At 46.3% G+C, this 13,471-nt stretch overlaps 1 protein-coding gene across 2 annotated transcripts in view; it reads right to left on the bottom strand.

Annotated features, from left to right (window-relative positions):
- Positions 1-13,471, bottom strand: part of syt7b (synaptotagmin VIIb) — an 82,560-nt gene that overhangs the window by 12,817 nt on the left and 56,272 nt on the right. For both annotated transcript variants that reach the window (XM_076021649.1, XM_076021658.1), the window contains one exon: positions 9,913-10,035. In XM_076021649.1, the coding sequence (XP_075877764.1) occupies positions 9,913-10,035 (123 nt within the window). The remainder of the gene's footprint in view (positions 1-9,912; positions 10,036-13,471) is intronic.

The following is a 13,471-nucleotide window of genomic DNA, read 5'->3' as shown; positions in this document are numbered from 1 at the left end:
AAGACATAGAAAGACATGCTGCCCCGTCTTTAAATGGTGAATCACTCGCCTGTGGGCCGTGGACCAAGTGAGGGAGTTTATTCATGTGTGTAAATATACATATTTATATCACTGTCAGTTACACACAAACCTGCACACACACTCAAAAGTCACACACACACACACACACACACGCTCAGGAGGCAGCAGCAAAATGCTGCCTAATGACCAAACAGATCAGGTCCTAAAATATAAAATACATTTTTAGAATTAAGATTTTAAACAGAATAAAGACATGTCCCTAATGCACAGCTTTGAACCATTAAAAACCTATTTGCTGTGTTATTATGGCTGTTTTTTTTAAATGCAACCGGCATAACAAATAAATATATAAATTCAAATGCATCATGACCTTTCAGATTTTCCCAAACAGAAACAAACTGCAGCTGTGAGTGACTATCTTGCTAAAACACAACACGGGTTACATAATTCATCCTTCGGACTTTGTTGTAACCATGACTACTGAAAGGTTGTACTCACTACCACCGTGCATTTCACTCAGGGCTTTCTGTAGCCATGGCAACAGGAGGCTTCAAAGGAGGCGGCAACGTCCCGGGAAGTTCCAGACGGGGACGGGGGCAAATATTGAAGATAGCGAAAAGCCCAGAGGGCAAAGGGACCAAACATTTCCAAAGGCCTTTGAAACCCACTCAGTGACTCCTGCGAAACACCTCCACCTCTCTTTCTCAGTCACCTTGTGAACCATTACAGACACACACACATATACACACAGACAAACTGGATTAAGTGCTTTTTTTGTACAAAATAAAGCAGAAAAGATGGAATTTAACTGGCCAAAAAACTGCAGCCTTGACACCAGAAGCAAAAAGCTGCTGCAAGTGTGTGAATGCAACATTTTGGAGGATCAGCCCCCCGAAGTGCACCTCGCTCATCGTGCACTCTGCTCATTGAGCAACAGGGCTAACGCAAGTTCACTGTTCAGTCGGTCTTGCGATAAACAACCCACGCGTGCGTGCCAGCGCGCGTGCACACACAGGTCGAGGTCAGGGGCGGCTTGGAGGAGAAGGCAGATTTCGATCTGAAACTCAAAACCCTGACTTTTGACCCGGTGGCCTCAATCAGGGACAGGGTTGTGGGCAATCTTCTGTCCAGTTGGACATGGCGGGTCGTTACATCCCACAGGGACGCGGCAGGGGAATCTTTTCGTCTCTCTCTCTCTCTCTCTGAGCCGCTGCGTCCGCAGCGTATATGTGGTTAAAGCCTGTTGTGCAGCTGATTAAGACCCACTTGATGAAATTAAAAGTGCGCGCTTCACTTGGCCGCCTTTGATAAATGTAAGCAATTACAAGATCAGTGCCTTAACACAGAAAGATGGGACTCGAGGAGACGAGCGGGAGAGTAAATCTCCCAGCAGAGGACTAAGAAGAGGACAAGCAGTGGACGTCTTAAAAAGAAAAAAAAAATGGTCAAATTCTAGGAAACCACAGCGGTGAGAGATGTAGAACCATTATGGTCTAATGCTACCCGGACAGCAGGAACTGCATGAATCTTATTTAAAAGAACAAACCTCCACGGTGTCCAAATCACTTCCTATTCTTACATTATTTTCCTGCTGACAATGAAATTCCTCAGCGCCATGCTGTTAAAACGTTTTGGACAATCACTGCAGCTTTATAAAAGAGCTCTATTACAACGAGTAGTGAGGCCGGGCTGATGGAACCTAAAGTGGGTTTGTTGAGCATTTCCTTCCAATCAGAGGAGCCCAATCTAAGCAGCAGTTTGGATTTTTGAACAGCACGTCGACATTTTACCTCCATTTGTGAGCGGATATTATGGCAGATTTTCTTTCTGAATGGTTTTGGCGTCCAAACTACACTGTGCACGGCGTGACACAGTGTGTAAAAGGATGGCAACAGACAGAGCGCTTATCAGAAGGAGCTATTTCTGCTGTTATATTACCCTCCATCACTATAATTCCCCTTTCTCTAGGTGTGCTGCCAAAATAATAACGTTAGCCTGTGTAAAGTGACAAGGCTGACTATATTTATTTTCTAGAGCCAGTTTCATCTGAAGACACGATGCGAAGATTGTTTTACTTGCACTGTTTGTGCATAATAAAGGAGCAAGGGCTGAAAAAACAGAGATTTTAGAGAGACTGTGAACCTGACAACCGATGCAGACAAATGAAAATGTTGAGTTTTTTAAAATTCATACCATATATGGTGGTAATGCATGTATTGGCGAATACACTGAATACAAGGGCAAATCAGAGAGAGAAAGGTAAAAAAAAAAAAAAAAAGGTATCCACACTCTTTCTGACTTTCGGCAATGAGTCTGGCCGAGCTGACAGTCATTTACACTGACAGAGGAGTGGCGCTTTGACATCATCCCATCACAACGCCCGTTAACACCCTGGGGAGAGGCGGGATTAGGTGAATGAGGAGATAGCGGGATGGAGCAGGGCGAAAAATGGGATGAGACAAATTGGCGAAAGAACAGCTCAGAATGGAGAGACAGAGAGAGGGAAAGAGGCGGAGAGAGAGAGAGAGGGGGAAGATTTGACGGACACAATTGAATAAAGCATCGCGAGGGGAGGGAGGGAGGTGGCGGGTGGGACTGGGAGGGGGCAGATTGAGAGAGAGTAAAGGTTGGCGAGCGAGGAGCACGGTGGCTGCGACGAGGAGGCAAAATGAGGACTTACGGGGGACGAAGAGGAGGCTGACGAGGGTCGGGGGTGGGAGACGGACGGGTGAGGACATGAGGGATGGGGGTGAGCAGAGAGGGCCCGGATGAGGAGCGCATCTCCATGAGCGCGCCGAATCCGGGCCGCCGTCTCACGTTAGCCCCCTCGTAGAGCGTGAAGCGCAATATGGGTCCCCACAGCGTCCCATGATGGATGAGGGCCGGGCTCCAGTGTCAGCCCACTCGGCTCGCCGCGGCCTACCAACAGGGACAAATAACCCGGCCACCGCCCCCTATCAACACAAAGGCCTAATGCAACTAATGGAGCCATCTACTATGTTTGGCACGAGGCGCCGTGAATGGACTCCCACTGTACTCCAGCTGAGATCAATCCACAGGGCGTCACTCTGTGTGCATTAAAGGCCTCTTATGTGGTTAATATATATATATAAAAAAAACAAAAAACAAAAAAAACCCCAAAGCAACAGATTGCAAAATTGGCTAAATTCTTCACTAAAGCTGCTCTTTTCCCCTTTTCCGCTGCACTCTTGTCACCTTGGCCAGGGCGTCGGCCTCACTTCCCTTTCATGGGCTCTCTTTAATCAGCTCCCTGCTTGTAGCCACAAGCAGCAGCCCGGGAGATGGTGAATGAGCTCCAGACTTGGATCTGACAGGTTTTTTAAAAAGATGCCTCGTTTGTGCTGACCTACATTGCTTTTTCCTCCCAATCATCTTTCCTCCCGGGCCTCTGCCGGCTGCCATGGGGACCTGAGGCCGGCCCGGAGAGTCATTAGGGGGCTTGACTCACTCTGTGATTGCTGGCTCGGACACGCGGCCGGAAAAGTTGGATATGTTAGCGGGAGATGAGTGGCAGCAGCGGCAGCAGTGGCCTGGCACTTGATTAACGCTGCCACGATTACGGGACACTGAGTGGGAAACAGTGTCGCCAAGCCACACCATTCATTCTTCCGGGTCACGTAAAGACCTCGAAATTGGGATCTTATCTTGAAATGTGTGAACCTTGGATTTCAGAACTAAAAGGGCAGCAGTGGCTCAGTCATCCAATGACTGAAGGGTCAGCGGTTTCAATCTTGCTCCAACCGTCCACATGTCGAAGTGTCCATGGGGAAGAGACTCAACACTAAATTGCTCCCAATGCGCCTGGCAGCGTCTTGCATGGCATCAGCCGCCTATTGGTGTGTGGAATGAGTGAGAAGCTGTTTAAAGCGCTCTGGGGTACCGTGAAGGTGCTGAAAAGCTTTAGACAAGCGCAGTCCATTTTATTCAATATTTAAGTGTTTATACTTGTTTTCATAAAATTAAATCCTGATATATATGACTGGTGAAATTTAAAACTTACTGTTCAGCACTTTGCCAGCACAAATATTCAACTTGTTGAAGCGGCATAAAATCACAACCAATTGTCATGGCACTGAAAGGTTTATGTTACAGAAAACTGAAAGACACACTGTCCACCCTGTTTTCTTTCCCTTTGTTTTTCTTCCCTTGCACACTAGACCGAGTGTTTATTTTTTTTCTTTTGCTGAAGCTATGATAAAGCCCTGACCTTTCACTATGTAAATAAATGCAGCTTCTATTTTCAGCTATTATTTTGTCTCATATCTCTTGAGAGGGAAGAAAAGTGTCTTGTTTAGCCTCTGTAACCTCGCCCATCAGCTGCTTATCTGAGACTTTCATCTAAAGGCCGTAGTTTGGACTGACAATGCAGAAAACCCGCAGGTGGGCAGCATTAATTTCTGACTGATAGATAGATTAATTTCTAATTAATAGAAGAGAAACATTAAAAGTAAAACAGGAAGTGAGAAACCCCAGGGCGAGGGCAGGCTTTTTGAACGAGAAACGAGGCTCGACACATGACTCTGTAACGACGCAAACGAGGTGCAGGTGTGAACTTCAAGGCAGACGAGCCCCACAGAGTTGCAGGTGTGCAAGGGCATGGCAGTGCAGGCAGACGAGACCCATGTGAAACCAATCAACATCCAATCAAGGGAAAAGGAACGCAAGCAATAAAAAGAAAGAAAGGAAATAAAATCAAGACCCACAAAACAACTCAAAACACATAAATAGAAATATAAGACAATAGAAACTGACTGGAAAACAACAGGATCACAATGGCCAAAATTCCATTGTTAACATTCTTATTCAAGGGTGCGTGTTGCTATCTATTATTTTGCAGTAGAGCACAGCACACAGGGGTGACAGCGTGTGAAAGACGGGCGGGGTGTGACAAGCAAGAGGAGATTTTTTTTTTTTTAGATGAAGATCCACTATATTAGCCGTAAACGCGTCCGGCAAAATTGACTCTGTATAGATTTGTCGCAGTCAAACAAGTGCCACCGGGTTATTTTGTGAGCGGCAGTAAGTGTGAGCATCCTTTTAAAGGACAGAGAGTAAAGCAGAATCAATTATTCAAGGGATCTGGGGAAGCATGTGTGGGCGTGAGCGTCGCGCAAGCTAAAGACTTGAACCAAATAAATAAATGAATAAATAAAAACAAGTCGTCTCAGTAACAACAACAGGTTGGCAAAACTATACTTTCATTTTCGTGTTTACATTTTGAAAGTGCCCCCTCTCCCTATGCACCCCCCTCCCCACCTTCATTCTTCAGACTTGTACTCGTCTGTGTATTTCCCACTGGGCCTGCCGGCCTCTCCATCATGCATTATTTGTGGTAAAATAGTGCATGTCTGTCTCTCCTTCGAAGGCTGGAGATGGTCAACTGCATTAGAGAGCACGCATGGCACACAAGAGCTTTTTATTTTCAGCACACACTGAAAATACAATAGGCATTGAGCCTAATGCCCCCCTTCAATATCGGCAGATGGCAAAGAAAAAAAAAAAAAATCAAAACCTGATATTAAACTGTGTGACTGAATGAGTCGGATGAAGCAATATATCCACAATCACAAATACGATCTGTATTTTTTATTTTTTTGCACTATATTCTCCGTAAGTAGTAGAAGCAGGCGTTTTTTATTTATTTATTTTTTATTACAGCTCGGACAAACTGACTGCGGGGAATTGAGGTGTCTGCGGCCGCGCTGCTCTTTTGGGTTTATTCTTCATATTTATTTCTCTATTGCGTCTCTGCGTGTGGCGAGTCTCCGAGCTCATTAAGATGCAGCTCCTCCAACGCAACAGCAGCTCTCCGAGCTGATAATAACGCGAGCGACTTTCGGAGCTTCCATCACAGTTATCTGCAGGTGGGTGATTATGTTGGGTCCACCATGGGGCCTTTGGCGGCTCTACCGTAGTGACCCAGGCCGACTTACTTAGCGGGAAGCCCTGCGTATGAGATTAACACATAAAATAGCAGAAGCTCCTGGAGGCTCCTGGCTTTGTCTGAGGACAGTGGCTCAGCCATAACAACCAAATGTGTCCCCGGACAATAACGGTGTTATCTGTGATTACCGTTGGATTGGCGCGTCGCGGGAATTCGCCTCAATGTAATAAAATGATAATTGGCACTCGATGACTTTCTGTAGACAGCCTGCTGCTGCTCTGGAACACCTTGCAGTTCCAGTATTGCTCCTTACATAGACTCAATCATGCCTTAAACTGACTCTGCTGTCTTGTACCAGTGCACCCAGTGAGGTGATTTTCTACCAGCAGAAGCTGCCTTTAAACGTTTTAGAGGCGGGTTTTACACAACTGGTACAAGGTTTGAGTCTTGGACTTTGTTGATTCTAAGATGCAGGTGTCATGTGACATCACAACCGGACTGATTAGCACCATTACAGCCAATAATGGCCACAATTTTTAGATTATGATTATGATAGATTATGGGTTTAGGTTTTAAATAATATATGTTTTCTCAATAAAAATGAAAACCTACAATAAAATAATAAAACACCCCGTCGAGGTGTTTTTTTTTATTCAGATAAAAAAAAAGCATGTTAAATAAAACGTGCGTTGCAAGGGAGTAGGCTACTTTTATGTTCTTCCCAAGTCTTCAGGCAAACTTTCCAAACTCTCTCCACGTCTGACTTGTTTCAATAAAATCTGTTCAGGGTCGGGTGCACCATTTCTGTCAGATCTACTGTCACAGCTTAAATTGGCTCTTTCTATTTTTAGTTGTCTTTTTTTGGGGGTTATTTTTAATGAATGGCAGGCAGAAACAGGAATATTTCCGCCGTATTAAAGTGGCTGTATTGATTTAGAGAGAAACCTGAAATTATAACAGACCACAAATGAGAACGCACACACGTATGCACGCACGCACCTCGTCCATCCATGTTAAACATAGAAACTGTAATAGGCCCTGAATTAAGATGACACTGTGAATCCACAAGAACCAATGTACACTTTTGCACCTTGAATCTCGATTCTGATGGACAGAACACTGATTTCCATTTCAATTCTCTGCATATATTTACATACGTTATTTACATATATATTGAAGTATTGACAATAAAGCTACCTTGAACCCTGATATCGAGCAAATATCGAATATCAAACACATGTATGGATGTCCCCTTACTGGTAACTGGGGAAACTAACTTTTTCAGGCAAATCAACTCTCAGTCATTAAAAATATCCATACGATGTAATAATAATACTAAATAATAATAAGAATGATTCAAATTTTTAATAAGATATCATAACACTGTTGTCTTTTTCCCCCTCCACATTCTGATAACTCAAGGACGTAACCAGACACGTGCAGCTCCAGACGTGCTCCCATCATTTATCTCTTCCTGAGCAACGTGCAACGTTTGTAGATATCTGTGCTCCGAGCTGTATTGGAGTTCATAAATAAACCATCAGAGTCTCAAACCTCTGTGGATGCGTCTATTTTTATCTTGTAGCATATTCCTCTAGAAAGCGGCGAGCGAAGGTTACCGCCCCTCCCCGCGTATCGCCGTGGAAAAGTGTCTTGTCACATGCTGTATGTTGTCGGCTGGATCATCCCATCGCCCTGCTCTCAATGCGCACGGCCCTGGTGGGGAAAAAAAGGAGTGGGGGGGCTTCTTGCAAGCAATCAGACGGCCACAGGGGGCTTACGGCAAGACAGGGAGAGGAGGGAAGGGTGGACGGAGATGATGATGGAGAGCTGTTATTAGTTGTCAGAGGACACTAGACAGCTTGACCTCTGCGACCCCTCAGGGTAGCGGTACCTGTGATTAGAGCTATAGGTGCTTGACACGACTCGAGGGCTGGAGAGCGGCATGGGTGCTGATGATGGGCGCAGGGGGTGAAGGAGTGACTCTTGGATGTTTTAATTTTTTTTTTTTTAAGGAGAAAAAAAAAAGTCATTCTTGATGCAGCAACTTCAAACGCAAGAGGAATTTGTCTCCTCCTCCCGAAGCCACTTAACGTTGTTGCCGCCGCGGCTGTTTTCAAAGAGCCGACGATTTTTCACCGAGCGGAAACGGGAAGGTGACCTACTTTTGGAAACACACATGGAGACGCTGCCGAGAGAGAAAATGCTGCATTCCAGGAAATTTTGCAGCATTTCCGTGATAGGACACAGAACACACGTTGGTACGGTGACATTGAGATTGTGAAGGTGACCCACACATGTGGAGGCGCCACATGTGTGGGATGTCACTGAATAAAATGCAAACACAATAATAATAAACTGAACTGGAAGAGAAAAGGCGGAGCCATTAATTCTGCTGAAAACACCAAAGCATCCATCCATCCATCCATCCATCCATCCATCTACCCTGCTTTTATAGGATCAGGTTATTCCAGATATTCCTTTATCTGTTCATGATTTTCCACTCTTTCTTGAGCATCTCAATGGATTGCAATGTAAAACGGCACAAACGGCATGAGGGCCTCTCCTGCCGGACATGAAGACATCGGAACAGAAAGCGGCTTAGTGAAAGACCTATTCCTTGTTGGCTGCCTTTTTTTTTTTTTTAAACACAATCAGCAGATCTGCTGTGAGCAGCACCACCTTTCCTCTATAGCCGAGGCTCCACCAGAAGAAACTCATTTCTCCACTTGTTTGAGGAACCCCCTCCCGGCCCCCCACCCACCGCTCAGGGTATAACCATGTGGTCGGAATGGAGGTCAAGTGTTAAATTGATAGCTTCTCTTGGCAGCTAATCTTCCTCTCTGCTGCAATCACCTGACACAAACGGCCAAATTGCGCCCCCGCCCACCACCTCCTCCTCCCCCGAGACCAGCCACCTGTCTGTCTCCAGCTCCGTTCACCCATCACCCGCAAACAAGAATCCCAAACTTGCGGCTGCGAATCAACTGCTCGATGATTTCCAGAGGACGTCTCGCCGCCGCCACAATCGGAGGGGCCGACTCGCATCCGGGTCCATTTCACAAACCACTGCACACACACGCTGCCCGGCGCATGCTAAAGGTTGCGGGCTGATTACGCCAACGGAAGCAGGTCATCTGCAAAAAGCCACGGAGATGCAGTTCTGAAACCCATCGCCTGGACACTCTGCGCCCTGTTTCACTTTGTTTGGACTTTGTCAACAAGCAGCCTCAGCAGCAGCAGCAGCAGCAGCAGCAGCAAGATCCAACACGCACTTCCCCTGCATTTCTTCCCAGGAGATCTCCAAGAGATGTTGTCCTCTCTAAGCCTGAGCCTCTCAATGCACTGACGCACTTGGCTGGACATCTGACACTCCCCGGCCCAAACACTGGCCATCAACTAGTCATTAGTTTGGGCCGATCAAACATTGTTTCTCCAGTGTCTGAGGTCCGACCAGCGTTCTGAGGAGGACGCTCGCCAGCACCGAGGCCTTGTGTTTTCTCTGATTTCTGAAAATCTGAAGCTAGATTGTGAGCGTTTCTGTTTACCTCATTAAAACATTCCATATTAACCCTGTGATTTCTTTGCTGATTTTGTGCTCTCCGAACGCAGCTGAAATCCTGACTGGAGACTTTTTGCACTTCCAAGACATGTGACGGTGTTGAAAAAATGCATTTGAATGAAAACATTTTTGCTGGCCCCATTTGCAAATTGCACTTTATCTCCCACCATTCATCACCAGCAGCAGTGTTTTGTGCTTTCATTTATTTTTCATTCTAGGGGAGACGAAAGGTTTTGTGAGGATCCTATTAAAGCAGTCATCGGCACACAACCACAACAACACAACAACAAAGGTCAAACATCGCACCACACTGTTAATCATCTATCATTATTACATCATGACACAACTATTAGTCTCTCTCACCTCCTGCTTAGGCTTTTTTTTACGACTTACAAATTCACATGGCTCTTGTCTCTGTCATTACCTCTTCTCTGGTGTGGTTTCATTCTCTTTGCTTGCTGGTGCTTCCTGTAGATCTGGGAGGTTGGCAAAGTCATCCTGCTCAGCCAGACCGATTGCTAGAGACAGAACAACCATCTTCCCTTCACTGGACACACAAGACAGACCAGACGTCACAGAACAACACATGTGGACAAAACAGGCACAGAGGAACACGCACACACACACACGCGCACGCACACACACATGGCACACAGCGACGACACCACGGACCAAACGGGAAGCGACACAGCCACACATCCATTTCATGGACAGAGAAAGAGAGTGGGAGGGAGAGAGGTTGTTTGATTTTAGCCAAGGTCAACCATCAACACGTCACATTGCAGTATGTCTGTGCCTGACCTGGACCTACAAACCATAGAAAAACTTAACCAATAAAACAAATGCTGACAACTTGCACGCATCAACAGGTTTTGTTGATGACATCTTGAAAAAATAAACCAAAACAAAACATCATGTCACATCAAACCACTGCGAACAAACACCTCTTACAAATGACTCCAAAATGTGAAGTGTGTGGCGTTTAAAGGCCTCTTTTAGAATGCAATGGAAATATATGTAAGCATGTTTTCACTGGACAAAGTCACTTAAATATTTGTTTCCAAAAGCGTTCATTTCCTCATCATTTACATTCATGGGTTCACGTGTACAGAGGCGGTCACGCTGGAGCAGCGCAGCTCTCCTGTGGCCCAGAACATGCATCTGACTTGCGTGGCTTGCGATTTTATCCCGACATCACAGCTGGTATAAGACAGATGTGCTGTCAGGTGCTACATCTGAAAACCGGGGCCGGCGACTTCTAAGTAGCGTTTCCCCAGATGGAATTTGCTGATGACGGTAAACTCTTCGCAGACGGTTGCGGGAGTCGCCAGCTTTCTGCGGGGCTGATCGCTCCGCCTCTCACTCTGATAGCGGCTTATTTTTATTTATTTATTTGTTGTTTTTTTTTTTTTTTGAAGAGTTGAGCAAAAGTGACAACATGGCCCCGGGCAAAGCCGCAACATGGGATAAATCCACAGGTGTTCATTTGTTTGCAATATGCTTGCTCACAACTTGAATCGCTTGATGCTACTGAATCTTACAGCCTGGACATTCAGTCCATTTCAAGGCTACTCGCAGTGGGATGTTTATCGCTGCCTGAGGAAAGGAGCGAGAATGGAAACAGTCTGTCCTTCCCCCTGACAATAGCTTTGCATTCTTCATGCAAACAAAATGTCTGTCCCACAAGCAGTTAATGCCACAGGTCTTAGCTGTGTGGCTCATATTGGCGAAAACTGGCTTTATCCAGAGGTCAGGTGACACAGGATCAGCCTCTCTGAGAAAAACAGATGACCATTCTTCTCCCTCCTTAATGGATCGCACTCTGAGAGCTCGCTATTAAATGGAGCCTTTGATTCCACTACAAAGTCTCACTCTCTTTTGGATAAATGTTGTGCGCCTTTGATTCAGGCTCTCACATTAGACTAATCATCAAAGAACATTCGACAATCCTCTGCTGCAACATTCTTCTGTGTGTCACCTGGATCACGCTGCAAAGCCTTGTGTGCACATGAGTTGTTATATAACATAGTGCTTCTAATACATGGACTGGAACAGGCTTCCCATCAGCCAGCTTGACTAGGTTGACTGCATATATGTATATATATCTGTGTAACCGAAATCCATAATACGATTCTTTTTTATTATTGCTGTATGCTAAGTTACGTAATATGTGTTTTTGCGTGGATGTGTGTGTGTACTCCTACAAGCACAGGGAGGAATTCAATTACAAATAAGTGCTTTTTTATTCCCTGTTATGTAGGAGTCAGAGAAATGTGAAATGAGTGTCATTAGCGGAGAGCCTTAGAACCCCAGACGCCTCCAAGGCTTTTATCATCCTCCCTCCTCCGTTTCCTTCAGAAGCATTCAAACCGATCTAAATAAAGGGGGGGGGGGGGGGGGGATTGAAAAAACAAAATGGCATGTAGGCGAAAACAGGTGTAGGAATACATTAAAAAAACACTAAGGCAGAAATATAATCCCGTTGATTTTTCAGCTGTTATTTTCGCTCCTCGAACATGCCTGAAGACATTTAAATTATGTCTCGGAGAAGCAGGCCGCGCGCCGCGAACACGGCGGCCCATGCAAAGCGATGACCTTAACAAATGAAGATTTGCCCACAACTAACCTTGTACCCCGCAGACACGGAGGAGGGAACAAAAAAATAGAAAACAAAACCAGCGCGGAGGCACATATTGCAGGACTATAATCTGTCTTTGGATAATTTATTCTCCATCCCTTCCGCCGCTTCCCTCAGAAGACACTTTCTAACGCAGCTGCTGATCCAGCTAAGAACAAGGTTGCAGTGGAGCAGTGACATACAGTATGTGTATTTTTCTGCATTTTGTTTTCTGCATTTTCTATCTATCTATCTATCTATCTATCTATCTATCTATCTAAGCTTGAGAAACAGAAAACACATGAAAACACACAGACGCGAAAAAACAAACAACACAACACCCCGAGGGCTTAAAGAGTCAAAAAAGCCATTTTTTTCTCAGACTGTACTTTTTTTGTTTTCTGTTTTATTTTTTTCTAAATCCTCCGCACTGTTGCCTCATCTCACGTCTCACACTTCTGATTTATTTGTCCCGACCGGCGCGTGTTCCCCTCCGCTGCGCTCCGTCCTTCAACAGGAGGCTGTCTGTCGGGAGGCGCATCGACGACAAAAGCCAGCGCGTTAGCACCTGCGAGACAAAGGGCCCACAGGGGACGTGTAAACAGCGGCGACACGATGCTCATCGACGAGGCGAACGGATCGGTGCGGATGACCGAGAGGTGGGGCGGGGGTGGGGAAAGACACCCGTACTCCAACTTTGAGGGCTTTAAAATCATTAAGCGGCCACGGCAGGCTGTATTGATCGGCCGTGGATCGGTTGCTGCGCCGCGTGCGTGAGGGGGGATGGAAGGCTGCTTTTTTCATAGCCCCATTGGTCACACAGGCATGATATTGCCAGTGCCCCCCGCCCCCCCCCCCCTCCCCACCCCCCACCCCTCCCCACCCCAGCCCAACTCCCCGCAGTGTGTCGCGCAACCCCTGGAGGTCAACCACTGACATGCTCAGTCCAGTGGGAGCGGTAGGGACAAGCGGCAGCGGGGAGATACCTCCTCACTGCTTACTGTGTGGCCGCTCCGCCTTATTTGAATGATGATTCACCTCGGCAGGAGGTCAGTGGCCTGGAGAGGCTGTTAATGGGGAGACATGCATGCGTGTGTGTGTGTGTATGCATATGTGTATGTGTGTGTGTGTGTGTGTGTGTGTGTGTGTGTGCGTGCGCACATTAGCGTCTGCATCCGTGGCTTCAAGTGGAATGGGTCCGTTTTACGAGAGGCTGCTTCGCGGGGCCACATCATCTGTAATCTATCATTCAAGCTGAGCGGAGGAGGGGAGCGCCGCGCTGGCTCTGTGTGCGCTCGCTTGCCACCTGAAACAATCTAAAGTGGCCTTCCAGACAGCAGCAGCGGCGAATGCAGAAACGGATGCA

This window comes from Nelusetta ayraudi, unplaced genomic scaffold (assembly GCF_046127955.1).
Source record: "Nelusetta ayraudi isolate G7.1 ecotype Tasmania unplaced genomic scaffold, CSIRO-AGI_Nayr_v1 ptg000002l, whole genome shotgun sequence".
Lineage (NCBI taxonomy): Eukaryota > Metazoa > Chordata > Actinopteri > Tetraodontiformes > Monacanthidae > Nelusetta > Nelusetta ayraudi.
This window is presented reverse-complemented; position numbering and strand designations above follow the sequence as displayed.